Source organism: Aythya fuligula, chromosome 2 (genome assembly GCF_009819795.1).
Source record: "Aythya fuligula isolate bAytFul2 chromosome 2, bAytFul2.pri, whole genome shotgun sequence".
Taxonomy (NCBI): Eukaryota; Metazoa; Chordata; class Aves; order Anseriformes; family Anatidae; genus Aythya; species Aythya fuligula.
The window spans coordinates 136,880,110-136,907,605 of record NC_045560.1 but is presented as its reverse complement, the minus strand read 5'-3'; the positions used below and the strand labels follow the sequence as shown (position 1 = coordinate 136,907,605).

General features: G+C 41.8%; 1 protein-coding gene across 1 annotated transcript in view; it reads left to right on the top strand.

The window, feature by feature from the left end:
- The first annotated feature begins 501 nt into the window (after positions 1-501).
- Positions 502-27,496, top strand: part of NIPAL2 (NIPA like domain containing 2) — a 45,819-nt gene continuing 18,824 nt past the window's right edge. Inside the window, exons 1-3 of the mRNA XM_032181152.1 lie at positions 502-579; positions 16,519-16,587; positions 18,318-18,489. Of these exons, the coding sequence (XP_032037043.1) occupies positions 502-579; positions 16,519-16,587; positions 18,318-18,489 (319 nt within the window). The remainder of the gene's footprint in view (positions 580-16,518; positions 16,588-18,317; positions 18,490-27,496) is intronic.

The window sequence follows — 27,496 nt, the reverse complement described above, 5'->3', positions numbered from 1 at the left end:
TATTCAGGAAATGTCTACGAGCAAAGAATGCATGACAGAAATAAGAATTTATGCAAGTGACTATATGAATATGGAAACAACAACTTCCAGCTCTGGTAAGCTATCTGTGAGGAGTGAACAATTTGGTCATGAAATTTAGGCATTGATTTGAAGGAGTTAAATTCCCAGGCTGCCTTTTAAGAGCAGGGTGGGGCATTGGGGAAGTCAGAGAGGGAGGAAAAGAAAAAAGAAAAACAAAGAAAAAAGGCACCTGAATGCCCTGGGAAGGAGCAGCAAAACCTGCTGACCAATTCCCCTTCCTCTCCTATGCACCCTGATGTAAATCTTCCCCAGCTGAGGGTCTCCTGTTGCCCTTGGTCACGCTGCGTGCCCCTGGGTGCAGGGTGACCCACAGGCACAGCCTTACCCACACCAGGAAGCAAGTGCCACGTCCTCATCCTGCTCGCCTCTGCTGCTGGCCACCTGTCCCCGCTGGCGTGACAGGGGGCTGAGGGCAGGGACATGGGCATCCTCCCCGTTTCGGAGCAGAATGTGTTCTTTGAGGGGCCCCTCTCCGGCCCCTGGTACAGCAAGCACAAGGTAAGTGCCCTGCAGCACCAGGAGGAACAAGTGGGCTCAGGGAGAGCAGGGAAATCATTTCAGCTTCTCCCCACAGTCCTCTGAAGAGCCCCTCCCAGCACCCCTTTGCTGCTGGCACCTGCTCCTTCTTCATCCCAGGCCTCCTTAGCTTCCCCCTGCAAACAGCCATGTCCGAGCACTAACAGGGCTGGGAGCTGTGCTGCTCTGTGCTACAGCATTGCTGGTGTCTGCCAGCAGTGTTTCTGTAGTTGTCAGTGCTGACAATGTATTTGGTATTTGGGTGATGGCAAAGCAGAGACTGAAGCGGCCTCCGAGAACTAGCAAGTTGAAGCATCTGCTAACAATAAAAATGAATTGGAAGCTGATTAAACCCTTTACCTCTTCCCTGCTTTTTTGCTTCACAAAGTAGGAGGCATGGCAGGATACTCAACATTCTTGTTCTCTGCAGCACAAGAAGCAAACCACTTTTTTATGATGCAAAGTATTGGCATAAATTGTGCATAAAATGGCTTGCAAGTAACTGCTCTCCTTTCTCTGCGAGCAGCCCAGTAGCAGGTCATAACTCAGGGAGGGTCCCCAAAACCTTCCCCTCTGGACTCTGCATGTGCTACTGGCAGGATATCCAGGTGGCAGGATGCATTTCTCAGCCTCAGAGGAAAGGAAAACTCTGAATTTACTCTGAACTCTGAATAAACTCCTAAGCCCCTGGAGCTGCAGCACTCCTGCCTGATGGCTGATGGAGATGCTTATGGGAACCAGAGCACTTATGGAGGCAAGAATTAGAGCCAGGGGGTTAGTGAAGGTTTGAGAATTAGGGCCCTGGGTCTGGGAGTGCTTGCAGAGCTGATGGGGAGCCTGGTGACATGGGTCCCTTGTCATTGAAACACCTGCCTGCACATCATGATGGGGTTATAGCTTTGCTTGCAAAACTTCCTAGCCCTGCTCTGCATTTTGGGATGATTGAGTGAGGATTGCTATTTTTAAAGCATGGTAGTTTTCTGATTCTGGTTTTCTGTGCTTCCATTTACTTGCAGAGTTAAGGTTTTGGACTAGGCAAAGGGTAACTACAGGCCATATATTGCTACCAACCTTTATCTTCCCAAGTGTTAGCTTCTTCTCTGCACTCTCATTTTCACATTTTATGTATTTAGATACATCAGAAACCATTTCTTTCCTCCACTCCTAGCAAATGGACTGTCCTGGCTGTGTCTGTGGTTTGAGCCCAGTTTCAGGTTTGCAGGTAGAGGCTCTCTCTGTCCTTTCCCCTGTTCCTGTGGCTGTTTTGTCCACTTGGTTTGGTTTTGAAGGGGAGTTGTTTGTTTTCTGTGCCATGTGGACATCAGGAACATCCATGCAGGCCTAGCAGTTCTAACGCATTAGGGAAGTCCATGGTACTACAGTCAGCCCTAAATGATGGCTGTAAACATGCAGCTCCCTGGAAGAAGCTAAAGAGCCTGTGTTCATGTGACTGTGCAGTTTAATGTCTGCTTGTGCTGGCATTACTTTTTATTTATCATCAGGGTTATTCTCCTGTCATATCCCTGATCAAGCCTATTGATCCTAGCTGTTGGCACAAGGTTAGTAGGGGGAATGTGTGGTCATGAGGCAAAGGTTGGAGGTGGGATTTCTCCTTAGCATCAGTATGGGCAATGATTGTCTGATGCTATTCAAGGCTCAGCTCTGACAGCCTTCCCTGCCTCAGCCCAGTATCGTGTGCTGTGAAGCATAGACGTGTTTAATGATGTAGTAAAACCTGATGAAATATGTACTTAGTTACCTGAAGTATTTCCTGACAAACTAATATTACTGTAATATCTCGAGTCTGCTGGAGTAATGAACATAAGAAGCCACCACATGTGAATTTGTTCTGCTTAACATAAAGTGTGTGTAATTGCTTCAGTTTAATCCTTTTTTTATTTCCCTCGGCACTTCTCAAATATTGTTTATTTATTTCCAATACTATTGTTTATGGACAAAAACATTTTGCAAGATTAGTTGAGATTATTAACTACAATATTAATATTGGTTTGAATTTCTGTCAGAGGAGGAGGAAAGAGCTGGGTAGAAACAGTCAATGAAAACTCAGAAGAAATTCTTCCTCCATAACTCAGTATTTCACATGGCTGTTGTGTGTTGTCACTGTGTGTGGTGGTTTAATTACGGAAGCTGAGCCTGAGAGGGAAATTAATTTCATTTCTGTGTCTTTTTCCTCCTTTGCCTGTCTCTTAATAAGCTTGGAGTAATTACTGGCTGCCCAGACACTCACCTCGAGATGTTGTTTTATTTCATGATTTGTGCTAATAAATCACTTTGGCTCTATCCTTGAGGCTTAAAACGTTGACAGCTCCTTCAGACAGATTGGTGGCCTCCTGTCCCATGACTATATATCACCGTCTGTCGCAGGCTGTCTGTGCAGGTGGCCAGTATGTGCAGCAAGGAAACCCAATCCTCGTGTGCTTGAATCAGCTGGCAGTGGTGCCTACCATCAGGTGCGACAAGAAATCCCAAGGATTAAATGCATCGCTGTGAGGCCTTTCCATGCTGCCTTCTGTCACATACATGAAAGCTAGATTTCATGTAAAGTGCCACAATTAAGGCTTTAGCTCATTCTGTTCAAGGAGGAAATCTTCAGTGTTCAACTCACCCCATGCTGCTGTGGGCTTGATGCAGCCACTCAGTGGCCTCAGCAAGGTGAAAGCATGGTTTGATCCCAGAGGGAGCTGCCACCCTGGACTTGAAGATTATTTCCTCATTTCCCTTGGCTGAGGAAGCACCCCAGAACCAGTGAGAGCCTCTTCAGCTGGCACTTCCACCAGAGAAAACTGTTGTTAGAGCACGTCCTACAAGCATTCACCAGGATGCTTAAAGCACTTGAACAATGAAATTTCCAGCCATGGTTTTCCCCTGCAAGAAGCAAACACCACACATTATCAGGCTATTCAAGTTGAAGGCAAATGATGCAAACTCTCCTCTTTTTATTTTCCATTTCAAGTGTTTTGTAGTTGATTTTTTTAATGCCTTTTTCCCAGTCTCTGTAGGATTCCTCATGCTGCAGCCTGGTCCCTGATGGACTGCAGATGTTAACTGTTTCAGGTTAACCGGTGAGCCAGTCCCTGAGCATGAGGGGAGTAGAAACAAACATGCCCTCACCCTGCTTCCTACTGCTGTACTCATCTCTGAAGGCTATGGAGGAAAGATTTCCCCCCACCCCATATTCTAAAACTGTTTGTTGAAAACAAAAGTATCAAAACACTGACTGCATCATCATATGATTCTTTACCTGTCAGGTTTCAGACTTCAGACAGTCCCAGTTTCCTTTAACTTTGTTCGGTCTTTCAAATACACCTCTTTTTTGAATCAATCATAGGGAATCCAAAAGTCAAAACTTATAATTAAAAAACATTGCAACCAGTTGCTGGCAGTGTTCCTGCCACCTGAATAACCCTGAATTCTGCCCTGCCAAAAATCAGCTGTCCCTGCAGAGGTAAAGATCCCAACATGTCTGGTGTGAAATGAGCATGCAGCTTATGAAAGCTGTAGTCTTCAGGTTAAAGCAGGGTCAGATGCAGCATGGGAACTTATTAATTAGTCAAAGATAAGGGGAATAATGACTAGAGAGCTTTACCCTTTGCTTGTCTCCCTTGCACTTGCACCATAGGCATGTTGGTGTGATGGGAAAATAGCCAAAAGACTGGATGTAGCATTCAGTTTTCAGTCAGCATGACGAGCGACCTGCTTATCTGGCTTCCAGCAGGCACTACTACGGGTCCCAGAAGTGCCTAGTTTGCACTGCTGTGTTTCTGGCAGGCCTCTTCCACCCTGCCAAGGCTGGAAGGAGCCAGGGCCCTGCAGGCAGTTTCCCCCCAAAGCCCAGCATGGCAGTGCTGGGCAGCAGCTTCAACTCCACGTTTTGGGTTTAGGGCAGACAGACCCAAAGTGAATGGCATTGGTGGGAGAACTCATCCCTCACCTTTTCTGGACGCTTTCATCTCTTCAGCATTGCTGGTACAGCTGCTCGAATGGATGCTTCCTAGCCTGACAGCCAACAGGAGATGGTGAGCAAAGCCATGCCTGTTTCCTGGTTCTCACTGGGTTATTTTTCCCAAATCTCAGGCTCTTTTCAATGCTTCCCCTCACATCCCTGTTATGGTGAAATGAGTCTTTGTTTTCTTCTGAGGACGTTGAAGAATATGTGCATTTGTGGTGTTTTTTAATGATTGAGGAGACAGAGTTAAATAGAGGCTTCTTAGTTATGCTAATTTGTTTTAGGACATTTGAGAATGGTAATTTGGAATTTTCTAGGCAATAATAACATTAAAAGGCTCATCATTTGTCAGAAAGACAAGTGCAAAGAAACTCGAATCACAAAATTTACATATTCTGCCTAGTGCAGAAATTAGTTTTGCTTTGGACTGCTTCAAAATGGTATTTTACAGAAAGATTTGGGGTATAGTTCAGGCTCTGTTGGATACCCAACTTAGCCCCCAGTTGCAGAGCCTTAAAACAGGCACTGCTCGTTAGCACAGTGATTCAGGGCAGCAGAATCAGATTTACTCTGGAGCCAGCAGAGCAGCGTGAGTGCTTGTCTTCCCCTTGTTAGCACTGAGTAGGAAACACCAGCTATGGGATGAGTCTCAATCCCTATCCTGCTTTGGAGGTGTCTGGCTCAGTGCAGTGCTTTGCTCTGCCCACCCCACCACCAACCTGTAGACTTTTCTGCAAATAATGGACTCAAAGTTAAATTGTCCACAGCTCCTGTGTTGATTTTGATGTCTCACAGCCTTGCCTCAGAGTTGCAAGGTGAGGGAGGGTGAAGGTCTGGCTGCTCAGGCAAACACCAGCCTGCAAGTCAGATTTTGTGAAGGTGCTGTGTGGATCTAAGACATCGCTGCTGCCTGATGGGGTGGTGCTGCTCCCATCTTGAATCTGCTTCTGCTGTTTCACTTGCCTTAGTGCTCATTTGAATCCTTGGTGAGTCAGTTTTTCTGTCTAAATGGACAGGAAAATACTAATTGATTTATTTATTTTTAAAATAAAAGTTCCCCTTTTCATAAAATTTCATGTGTGACAGTATGGGCCCTTACCATTTTGTGATTTAAAGAAGACTTTATTGCTCTTTGAAGCAGAGGTATGATGTTCACCTACCTATGTTATGGTAGTCTGCTCTGGGCATCAAAAAACTAGACATCTGAATCTTACCCTTACATGTCTTCATCAGTCTTCTGGGTCTGATTAACTCCTGTTTGAAAAAAAATCAAAAGAATCCCAGTGACTCAAGTAGAAATTTGACCAAACTCAGAAAAATAAGGCTTTATAAAAATGAGCAAACACCAGAATGTGCTCTTCAGTCATAAGGGAGGTGAGGACCTTTGGCTCACCTAATAACCAAAGGCTGTGATTATTCCATTTGGAGTTTTGCTGATATGTATAAACTGTTTTGTTCATGTTTATAATGTCACCATGAATTGTCCCAGAAGAATGACATTTGTTAATGTGAACAGTTGGGAGATATGCTTTTCATTCTGTGACTAATCTGGACTTTGAAATGTACTGCCAGTGGCTTCAAAAGACAGCCAGTTGGTGTGCGAATCAACGCCAGGCCTGGAGCAGAGATCTTAAGAAATATGGCAGGGATATTTGCAGAGTATGCTCAAAAGTAAATAATCAATATCAAACCAAACAGATGTGTGCTGCTTAAACTGAGGTTATACCAGTGTAACTCCGTTCTTCTCCATGACATTCACGGTTGATTTACGTCATCTAGGCTGGAAGCTTTGGCCTTGTTTGGTGACATGGACTGTTTTGCCCATAATGGGGAAATCAAGAGAGATTGTGGAACCATGATAGACAGAAATCATGGGACTGTTGGAATTTAGCACTTGGAAGAGGCACTCAGTGACTATCCAAGAGAAGGGCTATAATTCTCTCTGTATCCTGTGCTGTGTTCTGTGGAAGCAACCCTGAGATGCAGAGACCTATGGGGTGCTGGCCCACCATGCTGAGTGCATCTTCTGAAGGAAAATCCTCCGTGTTTGGAAGCACTGACTCAGAGACAAGAAAATGCTGGCTGCTTGGACGTGGCCACTTCTTGCTGGCTGAGGCAAAGTGGTAACACAGAAGTATATCTCCTCTTGTAGGCAAGTCTAACTTGTTGACATTTAATCTCCTTGAATTAAGTCAGCTGAATGGTAGCTAAAATCTGCAATATAGCTATAGCTGGCATCCTCAATAATGTAACTGTTTTCCTCATCAAAATGAAGTCATTTTGTCAGCAGATATGGATTGCACTTGAAGCCATCAACAGCCAAGATATATGCACTGGAAAGAGGTTCCCATGAAAAATAATCAAATGTGGGATTTGTGTACATAACAGACTTGCACCCAGATAGTTAACTGTCAATTAAAAGCTGCTTTAAGTTTCTGGGGCTCCAGCTTGGGAGTAAACAGATCCTGACTCCATTTACTTTGCTTTATAACTCTAATCTACTCTTTCTTGATCTCTCTGTCTCTCATACAATTTTCTGCTTTGGACTTGTCATGAGGTTCTTGCATTTAATGACTTCTTATGACTCTTTGCCTTTTTTCTCTCTAATTCAGTGACAACCTGTTGCTCCCTGCAGTGACTAAAGCACCTTGAACATTATCATTCAGTGTCTATGTTATCATGCAGCAATGACTCATCATGTCAAGATGATGGAGAGCAAGGCTTGTAGTGTCTGCAGAAGTTTCAGTCAAATAAAGAATAGCAGCTTTTATCTGACCAGGCCTCTAGCTTCATTTCTTGGCTATAGATCAGAAGCTGCTAGGACAAACTAGAGTATTGTGTGGTTTACAAGAACATAAAGTTAATAGCATCCGATTTAGGACAAGGGTGCTCAGAACCCTTTCATTATTTTCTGCCTAAAAGGCAATGGACAGATTTTTTCTTCATAGGCCCCATCTCTATATTATGCCCTGTCAAGAAGAAATTGTCTTATTATTATATTCTATGTTAATATTTAAATAGCAGGAAAAAAAAAAAAAAAACAGCAAGTTGTATATTTGGAGAATCCACATAAGCTGAAAAATACTAACAACTAGGAGAAAATACTTAGAATCTCCTAATTTAAGTGTAAAGGAGAATTCTTTTTATCTCCTTATTTAAGTGCAACAGAGAACATAAAAGGATGATAAAAGTACCTAGAAGGGATTATCCAGCTACACTGACTTCTGTTTTCTGCAACAGAAGGCAACAGTGCAATGCCTGTTTTGATTTCTTGTGAACTAGACACTTGGTCTGTATGCCAGCAACCCATCAGGAACTACGAAATGGTTCCCAATAATTTAAGTTGGGTTACAGTTCAAAGTAAAAGATCAAAATGCACAACTGTAATGTGTCACATGGAAACTGGAGGGAAAAATGAGGCCATTGCCTATATCTCAGGCCCCTGCAAGAAATTTGCGTATGAGATCATTTCTTTAAAAAGTTTATTCATTATCATAATCCCCAGGTTTACATCGTACAGTTTTGACCAGAAGCATCTGTAAATTAAAAGCATCCAGTTGTGTTTGTGTGTGTATGCACCCACATACATGTGTGTGAATATTTTAGTGAGTGCAAGACCTCTTGTTTTTAAATCATCGCTGATAATCCAGCAGTTGTTTATATTTAAATGAAGGATGTTGCTAACCAGAATGTTCTGCCTTCTGGAGTCCAGTCCTGTTTTTTTGCATTACAAGCTATCTGTAAATGATTAACACTCCTTGTGGAAATGAAACAAGGAGAGCCAAGTGTGTGAGGTGCAAGAAGGAAAGCAAGAACCTAATGCGTAGCACCCCTCCTCTGCAGGAACAGCAGACTGGAAGGGTCTTTGGGCTGTCCATTCCCTACTGTATAATCACAGAAGTCTTTTCCCAGATGGATCAAACTTCATTTTAAATGCAGCCAGATCTCTTCTTTTTTCCTCTCCTCACTTGTTACTCAAGTGCTCAAGTTACTTCAAGTGTCCTCGTCTCCAGCCCACGTTTACCCCTGACCCACATGTGACAATGGAGTTCAACAGCTGAGCATGTTCATTCAGGTTGTGACATGGAAAAGACTTTTCTGTGCACATTAACCAAAGGGTTAGTTATAGATAACACAGGATTAACTGAGATGGGCTGAAAGACAAGCCTGCCTTTGTTGGAAAGTGGTGCTGGAGAGGTGCATGCTGGAAAAGGTATGCCGTTGCACTGCTCCTCGCAGATTGTAATGGGAGATTTTTATACAAAAGTTCTTTTTCGGGTTTGGTAAATAATGTATTCAGCTGGCTACGTTGCTGTTGAGACTTTGTGTATCTGATTTAAGTGGATTAGAAATAGCTCATTTGTACTCCAGCAAGTTTTGTACTAAAATAACAGAAGGGAACAAGCTAGGTATGTTTTATTTAGAGGCATGTTTGTGTGTACACACAGAGCGAGTCATCTCTCCAACAGTGTTCTCTGCCTTGTCTTGCAACCTAACATAACGCCTGACAGCATGATTTACTCAGTTGTTTAGATAGGTCTCCTCTGAGCTTGCCAGTCTTTCCGAGTACAGGCAGAGCTACTTCCATCTTCCAGAGCACAACCGGGGTTACTCTGCCTCCCCATGAACCTCGTGTCTCCTTGGAACAAGGAGCTGCACCCTCCCTGGCTCTCCATTTAGGTGTCCGGGGAGCAACATGAAGTGGGGAGAGGAGCAGTGCAGCCTCTCAATGTACATGTAAGTCTGGCTATAGTTTCTGGGAATTAATATACCAAGGTTTTTAGTGGTCTGGCTTATACCTTGACTTGTATACCAGAAACTAGACAGGATAAAACTGGAATATCTAGGAAGCCTGTTCTTGGGCAGCAATGGAGGAATATCCCTGAGCCACCTGGCCCTATTGTGGGAGAAGCTGGTCCATCAATGCTTGCTTGCAATCCTTGTCTCTCCTGAGGGACCTGGAAACTGGCAAAAGTTTAACAATCCTTTTCTTGCTTTTCTGGGTATGTAATGTCTATAGTTGCCATGGAGATGTTACGTGATGGTCCCTGAGAAAATCTTTCTATTAAGGTATTACCAGCTATGACTGAAATTTTTAGAGCCTCTATTATACATTCATTGGAGACACGTTTATTTGCAATCTAACAGGCAATATTAAAAACGTGAAATGCTCTCTGATTATGTGGCACAGTATCCTAGGCTACTCATTTGAAGAACAGCGTAAAAATCCATTCTGCGCCTTCCCCATTCTCCCATTTATTTCTAATTCTGAGATTTGATTCCTCAGTATAAGAAATTGAAATTTAGGAGATGGTCGATTTGATTGTAACTCTTCAAGAAGGAAAGAAATTACCCCTCATAACGCTTGTAACATTATCGTAGATGGTTATATTTGTATGTAGCCTTAGAGAGCATTGTTGAAAGTGACTTTATTAACTTTTACCAATCATATTCTTCATCTCAGTTTGGTACCATTATGGACATTAATTAATCAGACTGAGGAATATAAATAAGAATACATGAAAATTATTGAAGCACAGAGCTGGACAAAAGGGGCTCACTTCTGCAGTTGCTTTATCCTCTCAAGCTCCCACACCTTTTGATACCCTAACAAGCTTTTCTTCCAGCCTTTAAAGTTTATCTCTTTTCTGGAAAAAGAAATATTCTAAATTCATGAACTAATGAAAGATAGAACCTAGTAAAGGCAAGAGCATTGTAATAGTTGTGAGATAGGAACTTTATTTACTCGTCTGGAATCCAGTGTGGCGACTCATGTAAAACCTACACCAAGTGTCTTGTCTCCACTCAGATTTTCCCTGGCTTAGTTACCAAGTTCTCCTCTCTTCTCTTGTTCTTAACAAAAATGGTGACAAACATTTTAATTCTCTCTTTCCTGTATATTGAACAATGTTCTTTGTCTTTTATGTCACAATGAAGAAACCAAATGTATTTTCATTACATGTTCCAACACTGGTAATTACCCTTTCACTGTTATTTCAGGTCTCCTTCAGTACTTCATATGGGCCTGAACCATGTGAATATATGAATTACACTGTGAAAACCATTGAAACAAGGACCTTATATTCTTTATACATCTGTAAAGCACTGAATACAGCCAGAGCTCTATAAATAATAATAGCTAAATGATAAGCTTCTCCAAATTCCAAAAATATGTTTTTTGTTAAGGATTCTAAATTCCTCTAGCCTCAGATTTAACACAGAAATGGAAGATTAGGAGGCATTTTTCCCCAAAGACTATTTTGTTATAGGATCCATTGAAATCTGTTAAAAACCTAATTACTGGAAACCAAATGTAGCATTTGAAGCTATATAGGTCATTACATTTGTTGAGAACACCTTTAGATCACAAATAAATACAGAAATAAAGAAAAAATAGGAGGAATGGTTTAACTAGACTTGGTAAATTAGAAGAGAACATACATTTGAAACTTTTTTCTTTTTCTTTTTTTTTTTTTTCTTTTTTCTGTTCATCAGTTTAATTTACCAGCAAAGAAAGTTCCCATAAATAATGGCCATATACCTTTTACTCAATGCAAATTCAGTTAATCTTTCTAAGTTTTCATTTCATGGGCCTGGAAACTGCAGTTTAATGTGCATTAGGAAACACAGATGTAATATGGGTAAATTGCATCTCACTGTATAACTGAATCTCCAATGCAGATTTTACTCTGCAAGGGATAAATTTATTAGAATTAGTGCCAAAGATTTAGATTTCAGCCTGGCTTTCATTTATCATAAGCCTCTTGCCTTACTTTGACAATAAAAAGAGACCTTGCATGTAAAGACCCTTTTAAAACACTTCCAGAATGATGTGGAAAGGCGTTAGGATAAATAAGCATCAGGCCCTGCATGAGTGCTCGAAGCAGGGCCGTATGCAGCAATATGCCGTGCTGCCGCTCATTTATTTTGAAGAGCAATGCGTTGCCACTCCAGCTGGCAAATGGGTGCCTTCTGTCTGATTGTTCAGACCTCCCTTCCCCACGCCTGGGCTTGTGCGAGAGCCTCATGCAGCCAGCATGGGGGGTGCCAGGAGACTGCTGGGGGCACCTTGCTTAAGTTTGCCACCTCTCGAACCCCCGCAGCAGGCTCCTGTGCAGTCACATCCCCTTACTGTCACCCCTGGCAAACAACACAGGGTCACCATTTAAAAACCCTCGCTGTGGCTTGTGAATTTTAATCCGCCTTCAGTGTTAAACATTGGCAGGTGGCTTATAAAGAACATAATGCTAATGGGGTATATTTTGGGAGGGTTATTTCAAACCTGGAACAGTGCCTTCCCAGCCTCACAAATAGTTTTTTTTTTAACGCAAATGAGGCAGTGAGGAGTGAAGACCTAGGAATGGAGGGCCAGGGAAAGGTATTCCTCAAGGCAGCTTTGCCACCAAAGGAAATGCCAGCAGATCCACAGCCTCAGTCCATGGTCTGTGTGCTTGGAGGCTGTCTAGAAAGGACCACAAAGCCAGCAAGTGACCTTCATGGCTTGTTCCAAACCTAATTATGGTGAAGGAAATCGAATTTCTCTAGTGATTTTTTACTTTCTGACAAATTTAAGGGCAGGATTTTTCTGGGATGAGCCTCATGCATTTGGAAGCATTGGAAGAATGTGTCAACAGTTTGAAATCTGGGGTACAACAAAGTGGCCTGCAAGTTCAGACTGATGTTTTGGAGATGAAGGGACTTGAGTTTTATGCCAACAGTTTTGAGTATTTCAGTCTTTTTCCTGGAGAAGGTCTTAGCTGAGCGAAGTAGCACCATGGCTCTGGAGTTGTGTATGCAACTGAATTCCTTCAAGGTTTGTCTCAAGACTTGTGTGGGAGAAGCCCTGCAGTGCTTTGGATGATATCACAACTGGATATCACAACTGGAAGCTCTGTGTTCAGAGAGTATCATGTTTATTACTTATAAAACTGGATGTTCCACCAGTCCTCTAGCCTCTAAAGGATGTTGAATAGCAGACACAGCACAAATGATAACGCCTTTTATATGACAAGATAGGAATGGAAGGATTCTGGTGGCCTTCGGGGCAATACAGCAAACATTTTAGTTTGATAGTGTAATCTATCTCCTGTTGTGGGGCATCTTCTTTCATTGATGCCCAGTTTTATTATCCTGAGATTTGGTATCCTATTTTTCCTCTCTTGCTTTGAGCACTGCTGTAAATGATAGCTCTCGTGCAGTAGGAAAACCCTGCTAGCTTAAGATGCATTTTGATTTGTGAAATTTACAACCTAGTTTTTTTCTTTCCCAAATTTTTATTCCCTGTTGTTTTCTTTAACACTGACACGTCTGAATACGAATGAAACTGCACAAGAAAGTTTTGCCATGCTATAGCTGCATGGTGTGACTATACTTTCATCTCATCTCCCTGGAGGAATCTATGTGATATTTGACCTCCTTCATGCACCGTACTCTGCTTTTAATCGTTAGGGCTATGTCCAACCCCTGAGTTTGGAAGAACAGCACTATCACCCTGTTAAACAGAGCTCATTAACTAATGACAGTCTGGAGCAGTCAGCGTCATATATATGCCAACAGCAATGCTCAGGTGAACCATGTGGTCAATACAATAAAATGACCTGAGCAGGGAGGGTAAGTTTTGAGCTCAGACTGTGACCATAAATTTACCCTTGATCATACACATGCACTGTTTTTCTCCTGGATCCCTAACCTGGGCTATGGACCAGGACCCTATGTCAGCAAGGCCACAGCAAGGCCAGGTCCCCACAGCCCTGCCCTGCCCAGCCATGGGCCCTGCTGAGCCAGACCCACCTGTGGGCCCAGATCCCAGCCTGGCCTCATCCCATCCCCACCCAGGGAGGTGACCAGTGCCTGGTGTCCCTGACTCGGATGGGATGGGATGGGATGCCCTTCCCTGATCACCCCTGTGGGGAGCCTCTGACACTACTGGCTCCTGGGACATGTCATGGGGAATGCTGAGAGAAATGCTGACCCCAGTACTTCATAAGGAAGTCCTGAAATTATGGTCACATACGTCTTAGTATTTCCCAGAAAATTAGGAGACTGAGAAGACCTAAATTTTTGAGCTGCTTTCTGATCCTGACAATTTCTGGAATGTGCAAAAAGAGCAATGACTTTTAGGAGAAGTTTTCTTTTGAGACATAGGGGTGATCATCAGGTGAGATCTTGTGTGTCGAAAAGCAAAGCTCACATACACCTAACAAAGCAAAGCTCTCATGTAGCTAATGAGGCAACCACTGAGGTATGAAAGCAGTCAGTTCTGGAGGGGACACCAGTAATGCTCAGCAGGGGAAAACTTCCTGCTGGAGTCCCTATTCGTGTAGCACACAGAGCCATAAAAGGGACATTTGATTTACAGTTTCTGGAAGTGGATGCTCAGATCGTCATTAGAAGCCATAAGTGGGCTTAATTTTACACTTTTTTTTTTTTTTTTAATTAAAGATTGAACACAGTTTCACCTTCTGCCCACCAGCTGTATCCAGCTTTTACATCAAGAGAAAGGGACATTTATGAGAATTATTATGGGCCATCACAGCCATTCCACAGGGTGCCTTTCACCTGGGTTTTCAGCAACTGCGTTAGGGATGGATATCAGACCACACGTGGGGATGTTGTTTTGCCCATCCATGCAGATCAAGCTTGGAGCCCTCCCTATTTCCACCCATCTTCTTTTTCACTGACAGCTTGGCTCATCCCTTGCTACCATGACTTACATGTGCCATGCATGGGGACCACTGACTGCCTTTAAGAGTTAGGGCTCCTGTCTAAGGAGATGCAAGGAGGTGCCCAGAGATGCAGCTGTAGGAGCAGGGTTGGCTGCTGAAATGGAAAAAGCCACAGAGAGACCTGGTTCTCTGCTGGGACTTGGGGGGAGATATATTAAAATTACTTATGTGAAAGCAAAAAAATGATGGATTAAATGAGGTGGCAGTTCCTGTTTCTCTGTTCCCTGCCGTCTCCTTTTTCGTAAACCCTTCATGATGAGGTTGACAAGGTCACCTCTCCACCCACTCACAAAACGAACATGTTGTCATTTAAAAAGAATAAGTTTTTGGGAGCAAGAGAACAATTTTGATTTAACTGCTGTTTTATTGAAATCGTTGTTTGTGCAGGATGATGAGGGGAGCCAAATAATCCCCTTGTGAAGTGGTCAAACTTTGCACAAGGTATAGTAGCACCAGCATCAAAACCCAGGGGAGGAAATTCTGCCCCTCTGCTTCTACGAGTGGGGGCTACCTGGTAGCAGTTCCCCAGTGTGTAAGGAGGCTGCAATGCTGCTCAAGTCCCTGTAGTAGTTAGTCCTTGATATCAGTAGAGACATCCATGCCAAGGTGTGCTTAGATGTCTTGTCATGCACTCCACTCTGAGGGGTGTTCCCAGAGCATGGAAAACACAACACACATGAGAGCCCAGGGTGTGCTGCTGCTGGAGCATCCACTGGGGCATACTGGGATCTGGAGAAGTGGATGTAAGATGGGAAGGACCTGTAGTGGCCAAGCACCAGATGGTCTGGGCAAAACTCTGGAGTTAAGCTTGTTATTGAATGCTTCTCACATACAGGTTGTGGCACTGGTGCTATTACTTAGCACAGAGAGTGTGTGAGTGAAGGGAGCTCTCGTGCCTTCCCCTCTCTGCATCCTCCTGTTCCTGCCAGTCTCCTCTTGGTGAGACCCAGCAATCTGCCAAACATTTCACCCTGTGTGATTCTGTGGTCTGCTTCTCCTGAATCTGAGCCACTGCAGCTGCATGCAGATGAAGACAGTTGGATTCAGCTGTGCCTCTTAAGATTATCATCCATTTTTAGACCTTTTGTAAGAAGGCTGCTGTTTCTTCACACTTTTGGAGATGCTCTTTCCTCATCTGGGAATTATGTAGTCATACCAATAATCTCCCCTACTGTCATCTTCAAGGCCTTTCTGGACCACATATTTATAAACCTCTATAAATATTGAGGTCAACATTTCTCTGCCTCTGGTAGGCACTGCCTGTTCCTAGGTCCCCAGGGGCCTCACAGAAGAAGAGTCATAACAGCTGAAACTGTGAGCCTGGTTGGATGCTGCTTTACAGCTTGCAAGCAATAGTTGTGCTGGGTTATGTTACCCTGACCTTGTTTGTAAGAGCCCACTGGTAGTACAGTTCTTCTCTACAAGCTAATGGGGCTTCTCATGGCACTAAACCGGTGGCCTCGGATGGGTGAATACGCTTAGGACAACGCACGGAGGTTACAACATTTTGAATGTCAATGGGGAGCTCTTCCTTGTACATGTTATTTAAACTTGCTGAGACAGCGTCTTTCAATGGCTGCTCTCCAAAATAACGAGTCCCGTTTGAATGTTTTTAATTGCTCAGCTTCATAGAAAGGTTGCAAATCTTACTGAAAATTAGACAGGCTGATTAGAAAAGAATTTGGTGAAATAACACAATACATTAAGGAGACTGTCAGGAGACCTGTGCTTCTAGCTGCCCTGTCAAATAGCGGATATGTTAACACATAAAATAACTGTGTTCTAATATGAACAGTTTGATTGCTGTTGGTTTTCCTTCTGGATTCTGTAATAATTCAGGTCTTCATTTATTTATTTATTAATTTATTGAAAAGAAGAATACATGTGTGTAGTGTTCAGCTGAGACCTGTCTATTTAAGTCTTTTGCAAGACTTGAGGACGTATTCTACCAAAGGCCAGCAATCCACCTCCTGCAGTGGGATGCCCTTTCAGTTTCCAGTTGCTTACTACTTAAGCCCTAGGCAAAATGCACCAGCTTCATTATTCTTATAGCCCACTATGCAGAGCGATTTTTTTATCAGTTTGCTCAGTGCAGCATGAACTCAGTGACCGAAAAGTTCAATAACTTGGTTTTGATTCCATTAAAATGTGCTATCAGAAAACCACTGTTCTATGTTTTTTCTTAAACTACTAAGTATTTTTGTATTTCTTTGTTTTGTGATCTTGCAGACTCAGCTCTTGGGAGTTCTACTTGCTGCAGCTTCAAATTTTTTGATCAGTGTCTCTTTAAGTATACAGGTATGAAATTATTGGTCTTTATTTTCTGTCGTTTACATTTGGCATATAACTTTTCTATAATTTGTTTTTATGCTGAAGTTCAAAACACAAATTCTGTTACATTTAATAAACATTCCCACTCTTTCTTTAACTAGTGTTGTGCAGTAGTTTTCAGTAAGATGATAGCTCTCAGGCTGTTCTTTGCTGTGATTCTCATATGGGAACACAATAAAAATTCATAACTCCTCCTACTCTTCCTTATAATATGCCATAAGTAAGTACTAGCTGTGACCTACATATAGTCCCACTGGACATCGTGTGAACATGTCTCAGTATGTCCAAATCTAAAGTGGAAGTGACTAAAAAAATCTTGGGGGTAACTTAATGGGGTGATTAATGTAATTAAATGCCCATAAGCATAAACTTGTTTGCTTTTTATTTGTTTATAGAGACACAAAATGCTGGATGTCACTGCAAATCGTTGGTTTGTGGATCAGGGAAGTTTGATTTCATTATGCTCCCCATTTTCCTTCAAGGGCTAAACTTCTTTCTAGTATTTCAACCCCCGAGCATGTTCCACAGCATGAAGCTGCAATAATGTTCTGCTTTGTCTCACTGAGGGAAATGACCGAGACTATGGTATATCACAGACATTACTCTTTGGCCCATATTCTCCAGCATAATTTACAGAGTAGAATGGAAGCCTGAGGACAATGATTTACAACTTCCTTGTGACTCTGCAGTGGCACTTCCAAAATCGTGTATCAGATGGTGGAGTAAAAAATGTATTTTACAGCCATTTATACAATGATAGCTGTGTCATTTGGTTTCCAACTTTTTTTGACTCATTTGTCTGTGCAGAGGGGCTGGTAAGAAATCTGAGAAAGGAAATTATATTCTGCAGAGCTAGTGCAGAACATTGCATCCTTCCCTATAATGACACCTTCCTGATGGTGAATGCCTGGACGCTGTTTCAGAAGTCCACCGTGATCAAAGTCAAATTATCCCATTATATACAGGTTCTTTCTGTACAGCCAGAGGGGAGGCAATTGTGACATGCATAAATGATACCTTCTCCATCCAACTAGAAGTGTTGATGAAATACTACTTAAGTATATATTAAACCTGTTGACACAGCTTTTTTTCCTTCTGAAAATAATGCCTTACCTGAGCTCTTCTTCCAAGATCAAACAGGAGATTGTAGCCAAATCCTAAATTCTCCCTTTTGAATTTAAAGATCTCCCTACAACATATGTGGTTAAGTACTGCCTTTTTCGTCTTGAAATTGTATTTCTGACTATGATACGTATCAGGGGCAGGAACACCATGGAGTCCAGTCCCCTTCTCCCAGTTTGTTGCCACCATTCTCATTATGGCCCATCTCTTCCCTCTGAGTGTTTCCAGATTCACAGCACAACCTACTGAGCTGTGCTTTGAGAGAAGAACAGAGGCGTGCAGGGATAGCTAGGAAGTACTAGCTAGTATTCACTTAATCTTTTTCAGATTTATTCAGAGGTCTAATTTTTCAGTCATTTCCACCACGGCTGAAAAAGCACACATCTGAAGCAGCATTGAGTTAACACAAAGCCGTCTGTCTGCAACAGCAAGCTGAAAGGCATGTTTAAAAAGAAAACTTTGACGCACCTGGAATTTGAAGTTGACAGCCCCCTTAATTACTCCACTTTTATTATACATAAGAACACAATGGGAGCCTTTCTTTTCATGCCTGTTCCTAATAATTAATTTTCTAGAAATGTGCTCATCTCCGACTAGCTTGCCAAACAGAGCCGAAGCCCTACTACACGAGCAAGCTGTGGTGGTGTGGAATTATCCTCCTGGGGCTTGGAGAGGTGGGCAATTTCACAGCCTACGGATTTGCCCCCATTGCCCTTGTCGCTCCACTAGGATGTGTATCTGTCATAGGTGAGATGGTTTGCCACATTTTGCTTGGGAACATACTTTAATTGAATGCTTATTTGTGACTGGAGGAATAATACCAGGGGAACCACAGCAGGAATGCAAGGGGAAGATGTTAATGTTGTGGTTTGAAAAGAAATGATTCATATAATTACACGAGCTGACAGTTTAACACAAACCCTCTACTTAACTTGGAGACTCTTCTAATATTTTTTCCTCTTCTATGGTTTTGTCTTTGTGGACTTTGTCACTCTGTGCTGTGCTAATCCCTGCCAGTTGAGCTGGCAGAGCGGGACCAAAAGGGACTAGAAATTTCCTGAAATGGTTTAGCTTATTTGTGGACATTATCAAAGTTGTTCATTTGTTCCTTCATGTGCAGATTAATTGACCTTTAGCAGAATTATTCCTATCCTTAGGGCTCATTTGATGCAATCTTACTCTTTACTTCATGATTGTTTGGGTTTTTTTTTGTAGTTAAGGTATTTGGGTATTATCTTGGGTATGAGATGTCTTGATTCTTTGATAAAGAAATGTACGTTTTAAAAGATGTTATCATGTCGTGCTAATGCAGAGCAGAGTAGACACGGCAATATATAGAGTGTATGAAAACTGGAATACAAGGTGCAGCTGTATCCCTTGGTCAAGTCGCTTCACATCCACAGCTGAAACATCCAGGGTTGAGATATCACAACAGCTCCGCACACGCTGGAGCTCATTTGCTTGCTATTGACAAGTGATAACATTTCATGGTCTGTGTCTAGCTACCAGTTTCAGGCTTGGAAGCAACGCTGTGGTGAGCGATTCTGCATGGGGAGGTAGAAAAGATGAATTATCTTCCCTGTGGACTGTCTGGCTGTATTGGAAGGAGGCAGCCAAACATATGTGGGTGCAATTTAGCAATAAAGTAGTGGGGGAAGGAAACTGCAGGCAATTTACTGTAACCTTTAATGTTAAACTATTGCAGAATTTTGCAGAATGAGATATAAAACTGCTGTAGTTCACCATTGTAGGAAAGATTTCTCAAGGAAAGGAATGAGATATTACCTGAGATGAAAATGTAAATTAACATGACATATCCCAGTGTGATTTTGGTGGCAGTAGTTTTATCTTTAACAATTGTAGACATTTCCAGATGTTTCTGAACATAAGGGGACTTGATCTAATTTGTTGCCCAAATTGAGGAAAATGCAAATGTATATACATCTAGCAGGAAGAAATGAAAAGCATTGGGAAGTCAAAAAATTACGTTGGTTATTAAGCTACTACAAAGAAAAGGTCATATTTAAGATGATTTTTATCTGGGCAGATTCCTTCTTCCTTACCTTTGCAATATGTGAAGGAACATTGCATATGTTTCCTTCATTCTCCATTTCTCCTTACTTACAACAAGTATCAAGAAGCCATTTTCCTTACTGTTATATTTTATCAAAACTCTCACCCACTTTTTTTTTTTTTTTTTTTTTTTTTAAACTGACCCCATAATGCTTATCCTGGAAGACCCCAGAAAGCACTTCAATATCTTATTTTCCATTCCCACATATCAATTGTCAGTCTCCCTTTCATAGCCCAAACAAGAGATATCTAAAATTGTATTTAGTCTAGCAAACATTCCCTTAAGGAAGGAAAAGTAAAAATGATGTAGACAGCCAATTACAACAATAACTTCCCAGTAACACTTCCTACCCCCTAGATACTTCCCTGTCTTCTAAAATTAGAGCTAGAGAGAAAGAGAACACATCCTTTTAATTTTAATGGTTCGCCATTTAGGACAATGACAAACTGACCAAGACACTTGCAGTTCATCTGCTAACAACTGTGCAGAGGATGGTTTGGCAGCAGGTCTTCCAGTTTCAAACATCACAAAATATTTTTTCATTAAGCTGTGACATCTTTTAGGTGGGGGACAGTGGACTTTGCACAGTCTAGTTGGCTGCTCTTTTGAGGTATTGTTGAATGTGCAACTTTTCATAAGTTATTTTTCAAAATGAAGAAATTAAGCACTTGTTAACAGTCTCCAAATTTGTGTTTGAACCTTGAGTCTGCCCTTCTTATAAACACTTTTTTTTTTCTGAGTTTGGTGTCAGCACATCTCAGATGGTTAGAGCTGGCTCCATCGCTGATGTTGGGTACTCAGTACCTGTGGCCATGCAGAGGGGAGGTGTGCTTTGTGTTATGCCCAGTCATCAAGGGGACTCTCTGAAGCTCTTTGTGACTCTGGGTCTGCATGGAAAGTTTTCTTTGCTTGGAAACCAGGGTGTGGGGAGAGGATAAGGCACACTACAGTCTCTCCAAAACAGATTTGGGCTGTACCCATCATGTATCTCCAGACCTCTGAAATCGGAAGCATCCTGGGTCTTAAAATAGATGGAGCCAACATCTATTATGCTCTGCTACCACATTTAACTGCATCCAACTGAATTTTGTGTTTAATCCGGTATCAATTAAATAGTGAAAAGTTTTTGCTTTGTCCTATTGAGCTGGGTGCTTCTGATGGATGCTTTAGAAAGAATCCATCACCACAGACCATGAGTTGGCATGACACCAGCAGATTTTTCTTTTTTCTTAGAATTAAGCTACAAAGACTATATTTTTCTTCTTACACAGTGGAAGTATTTCTGTGTGTGGTTGCAATGATGCAAGCTCTACATCTGTTCAGGGTTTTAAATAGTTTGAGAAGACAGCAGTTGTTTTCTTCAAGAGGAAAAATTGGTAAATTTTTAATTTAAAAATGGAGAAGTAATACATGTTTGATGTGATCATTAAAAAGCTTTTTATACTTAAAAATTAAAAATCATGTTTTACATGTAGCTTGGGTAATTTTAGACTCCTGTGGTTTTTTGCTCATTCTCTTGCTTTTGCTTGCAGAAATAACTTAGAGGGGGTTGGATGAGGAGAGGCCAGTGGTATCAGAGATGGGTTCTTATGCAGTTTTCCTCATTCTCTAGAGATTTTTTTTTACATTCAACTCACTTAGACTGACAGTGTTGAGATCCCTTTACATTTTTGGTATGCTCCTTCTATGTAGCTGTGGGGCAAGATATTGCTTTAGACTTTGAAAACTGATATCTCTGATGGTGCTTTAGGGAAAAGATTCTCAGATATTCTTATAGAAATTGATTTCTCCCACTCACTGTAATGTAACACCTTTGTGGTCCAAGACCGTGGGATTTTGCGAACTCTTGTTAATGAGGACTGGGAAACATTCACCAGACTATTCTTTAAGGTGCTCTATTTGTACTTGTCTAGAAGATAGAACAAAAGGATTTCCAGGGTCCTTCCTTCCCTCTGCAGAGAGTATGTTCTGAAATCCAGTTTCCAGAATTAAGCTTGCCTTAATGGTATTTCTCTTGAGCAATTCCTCTGACTTTTTGCTTGCTTCTTTATTAGGATATTGACAGTGTGGATGGGGAAGAACATTTAGTGTCCTGTCCACCACTTTTCCAGTAGTGATATTTAATCATGTTAGAAATGTTACATGTTCAGTGCGCAGAATAACTACCAAGATGTCATGCACCAACTGACTAAATTCTGTGTTGTTTTTTGTTTGTTTGTTTGTTTTTAATTATTATTATTATTTATTTAGTATGCCATGAATATCACAGAATCACAGAATGGTTTGGGTTGGAAGGGACCTTAAAGTCCATCCAGTTCCAGCCCCCTGCCATGGGCAGGGACACCTCCCACCAGCCCAGGTTGCCCAAAGCCCCATCCAGCCTGGCCTTGAGCACCTCCAGGGATGGGGCATCCACAGCTTCTCTGGGCAGCCTGTGCCACGGCCTCACCACCCTTTGAGTGAATATTTTCTTCCTAATATCTAATCTAATCTAATCATCTCCCCTCTTTCAGTTTAAAGCCATTCACCCTTGTCCCACCACTACACCCCCTGACCAAGAGTCCCTCCCCAGCTTTCCTGTAGGCCCCCTTTTGGCACTGGAAGGCCTAAAGGTCTACCTGGAGCCTTCTTCAGCTTGTCTTCATAGGAGAAAATATCTACAATGTAAACTAAGAATAGGCTTGAGTGATCATTTAGCTGTGATGGATTTGTTCCTATATGTCTTGGGCAGAGTTAGTGCTCTGTTTAACCCAAGCTACATATGCAGGTATTCTTTCAATTTCTTCAGATTTGTGTTACTCCTCCTCTGGCACAAAGCTCTGAGCAAATGTAATCAATGAATAAGTGTAAACCATGATACAGTGGTCAAATGTACTACCTGCCTCATCTTCTCTCCATATCTTCCTGACTGTGTGGCATGCTACACCAGCTCGGATGGATTAAAACATCTCCTACTGCTTCTCTATGGGGAAGGTCTGGAATTTCTTCAGCTCAGAAGCTAGGCAGGACTGAGGGTCCATCTATATAAAGCATAATTTAAGGTCACATTTTAAAATGTGACCTTCCCCAGCAGCAACGGCATGCTCACAGAGTGAGCACTGCTCAGCAATTGTGTGAAATCAGCTGGATGATCTTAAACTGCTTCATAAGATGGAGGCAGACCCTTAAATTGCATAAAACTGTGTAAATGCTTGGACTCAAAGTGAAATGTTTTCCCTATTTCACAAACTGAGAGAGGTGCAAACAGTAAACAAATCTTCAAATCATGCTCCTCCTTTGGTATTTTATGCAGACTGTTAGTGAAATGAGTAGAAAAGAGTTCTGCAAAATGGATGGCTTTGAGAGCCTTTAACAAATTGATGTGATTTTAGCTTTGCTACCAATCAGTCAAGCTTAACAGAATGAATATTAGAGGCTAATATTCATTTTGTGTGGCTATTGACAAGACAGAAGCAGCATAGGTAGTCTGTGTATTTATAAGGACAGTACTAATCTATTTAAACTAGTACACAAAGCTAATCTAAGACTTGAAATGAAAAAAAAAAATGAGCATTACAAATATACTAGCATTTACAGTTATGGACAGTTATGAAACAAAGGTAAAAAGGTGAGATTCATAAATAGGTTCAGTACCAGGAAAACAATTTAATAATGAAATATTATATAAATATTTCTCATATATATATATACACCATATGTATATAATTATGAAATATTTGTGAAATAGCTTTGGGTGGAAAAAATAAGTAGTAAACACTTTTTTTGGACTGGATAAAATGCAAAAAATGCACTCTAAGGATCAGTATGTATCTTCTGTCTTTAACTTCTATTCTTGTATATTATTCTTTTCTTAAAAACAAGCAAACAAACAAACAAGAAAAAAAGCCTAAGCACAGATTTCATGTCTAGGAGGCAGAGGAGTTGTTTTGTGAGCTGGATTCTCACCCTTCAGTGTCTGCTACTGGCAAAACCCACATATCATGCTATTTATTTATGTTTCTGCTGGAGAAAACCTGCATATGGAGATAATCTCACACTATCACTCTCCTAGGAGAATCAGCATCTGACTAATTTATGTGTAGCACCATTACACCTCTCCCTTAAGGCATTTAATTGCATATCATGCAGAAAATGGATGTTTCCTATACTTTTTTTTTTCTTTAAATTAAATTGAAATTCACGTGCTGTAGTTACAGACAATGAATACAAAACAGACCATTTTATGCAGATGTGTGAGAAGGCAAGGTTGTTTCAACATAATGATTAGGCTCCTGAACAAACCCATTTTTTCCCATTTTCTACCCAATAGTTTTTATCATGATAATTTTTTAAAATTTATTTTTCATTTGAAATATTAATTCCATATTTCCAAATTGAAGAGCTTCATGAGCCTTCAGAAAGGTTAAACTATAAAGATACAGATATTTTAGCAACCTATTTACTTCTCGATTTGTGGATATTGATGTAAACATGATGCAATCAAACCAAGAAAATAACTTAAAGACTTCATTAGGATGTATTTTCATTTGTATGGTCCTTCTTTGCCCAGGCCTGAATCTGTAATGTTCAGTCCTTAACAGAACACCTCCCAGATTTTTCTGCCCTTCTCTTGGTCTAGCAGGCTAGCTGCCACTGCTTTCAGCAGGACTAAAATCTGTGCCTGGTTTTGAAAATTTTGCCTCAATAATTAGTTAATAGGCTAAAAATATTCTGATTCAGCTGAAAGCATACAAATGGTCTCAGACAAAGAAGGATACAGTCTTTGCTTCAACGACTTACAGGCTGATCCTTTAGGCTTAGTGTTGTACATGTGTAGTATTGCTAAAACCAGCCATTCAAAAACAATGAGAGTGTAGAACAATGATAAATTGCTTGTTGTGTTGCCAAGCTGTTGCCAGCTTATGCTCTGACACAATTTTTTTTTTTTGTTTGCCTTTCTGCATTGTTGAATTCAATTGATGACCAATTAAAAAAAATCAGAGGCTATTCCTCACTGACATGGATCTCGTTCTCTGTGACTGTCTATAGCTTTTTTTTTTTTAAAGAAAAACAGGCAAACAAATGAAGAGTTGCAAAGACACATTAATACTTTTCAGCACAGCAGTTGCCCAACTTCCTTGGTCTATTCATTCATAGGGTTGAACATAATGTACAGTGATTTACTTCCCGCATCGGTATAAAGGGGAGAAGGATGCCCACAGCTCCTGTGACAGAGGGGAAACAAGAGAACCCTGGCACAGGAAAGGGAAAATGGGGTCTGGGTAGTAGGAAAGGTGTTAACTTGTAGATCTGGTGGGCTTAGCTGTGGCCTCTGGTTGCCCACTCACTCTTCTGCCAAGGATTCAGGCACAGCAGGAGCAGCTTGGAGGCCACCAGGCACAGAGGAGACAGCCAGGACAATCAATGTGTTTGTCAACCAACATATTGGCTTGAGAAGCTGATGTCTTAAGCAGTGCAATGCACCTGAGACTGTGAACTGGAGCCCAGAGGAATTCAAGAAGAGGGGCAGAGCAGCTGTGAGGCCTGTACATTTCTCCCCAAGCTCCTGGGGCTCACGGCTTCCTTTCACACCCCTTCTCCTCTAGCCCATTGTTTCTAGCGAGTCACTGCCTGTGCTGGAACAATCTGCCCTCGGTTTGTTTGATCTAACCTGGCTCCAACCCACCCTGCCAACTGGAGAACATAAAAGGTTGTTTAAAAGTCACACTCACAGAGCTTAAAACCCATAAAACTACAAAATAAAAATAAAATTTAAATAATGCGTTAGGCAGTGTATAATAACAAAGTGCTATTTTGGCTGTGCTAATGTTGCTTGCTTGGAATTCAGTCCTGAATGTAGTAGCCAGAACTTGCCAGATGCTGATCACACTCATGCATGTCCTCCAGCATCTCAGCCACTCTGTGTAACCATTCTCTGCTTCTTTGCTTGGATATACCACTTTGCTTTTCTGCTTGACTTGGATGCATACGAAGCTTTGGTGGCTTACCCACAGGGACAGTTGCCTTTTTTGTTCAGTCTCTCCCCTGGGTTTTGCTCTCCTCCTCTCCCAGTTGCACCTCCCCTCCTACTGCAGGTTTTGCCAATTCCTCCCATCCCAGATGGCCTAATGCATGTCCTCAAAACCTCTTCTTTTTTTAGGTTCCTCTACATACCACACATCGTAAAGTGCATTAATTATGCATATATTCTGTTAAGCTCATGATCTCTTGTGCATTACCAGCTATCTCTGGAGAAAGAGCTTGCAGCATCTGAATGCATTATTAAAGAGGATGACAGACTGAGTGACAAGTTTCATTATCTGGATGTGTTCCAGTGCCTGCCTGTGCCCACTGCCAGCCTGAGAGCTTGTGATCTCCCCAGGCTGCCATCTCCAGAGAAGCAGGCAGTGGAATTTGGGGCATAACTCATCTCACCCCGAATTGGATGCCAGTACTGGAACTGAGCTTTAAATTGCATTTACTAGATCTCCACTGAACGCACTGAGAGCCCAGACAATGGGGCAGTCAACAAAAAAGAAAAAAGAAAAGAAGGAAAAAAAAAAAAAAAAAGAAAAAAAAAAAAAAGAAATCAGGTCATTAAGCAACAGGTCTTTGCTGTTACAGTGGCTGCCTGCAGGGGTGGTCTGAGATGTGGTTCGGGAGAGCTCTGACAGCAAGGAGACAGAGCAGTAATTAATTCCTGCACTAACTTGGGTTGCTGCTGCTTCTTTCCTGGCTTTTATCCTCTTTCTTTTCTGAATCTAGGTAGCTCTGGCATTGCCAGTGTTGCCTGGATACCAGTGTCTTTTCTCAAGGAAAGTTACCACTGAAACACCGAATAAAGGAAACCGTGTCAGGTAGCTTACTTTCAGTGAGGTGCTCTCAGATAGAGATTCTTGTATTGCTCTTACTCATTTGCTTAGGTCTCCATCACTCTTTATGCAGTTTAAATTTATGACTTACGCTTTATCTGATTTTCTACCAACATGATGTTGAATTCCAGTTCTGTTTACCTCTTGTTCTGAACCTCTTTTTATATATCTAGAGTACATCTAGTAGCTAACAACAGATTAATTTTTGCATCAGAACAATAGAGATAATGAAGTGAAGATGGTGAAGAAAAGATCTCTTATTTCAAGAATAAACCAATAATTTCATGCTGTAGGCAGGAACAGAGTTCCTGTAACAGCTTCCCATGATTTAGGTTCAATGTACCCTTTCAGAATCCCTCCTGAGCACAGTCATTCTCTAAGAGGTTTCTAAATTAATCTGATATTACTAACACACCTCTGCCAAAGGCCTTTCCTCATCTCTTCTGGACAGGAACTCTTCAGCCTCTGTTGCCTCTCTTTAGAGGTAGATGCTCTAATGTTGTCTGCTGGAAGAGAGCCACCTCTTGCAGGTGGCTGACAGTCTCACCCATCTTAAGTCCAAACCCCTTCTTCTTTCTCTAGCATGTATCCACACTGAGCTGCTTACTAGAAACCCTGTCGTGATCGCTGTGCTGCTGCTCACCCGCCCACCCAGAAGAGGCAGGGCTGGGAGCAGGCACCAGGGAGATGTGGGACCTGGGCAATGGAAAGGGTTGCCAGGACCCTAAAGGTCATGTCCAGGGCTCACTTCCATTTTTCCCCCTCTTCGTTAGAAGTCACTCTAGAAGACCATGAGCAGCACTCCTGTAGGGCATATATGCTAGCTCCC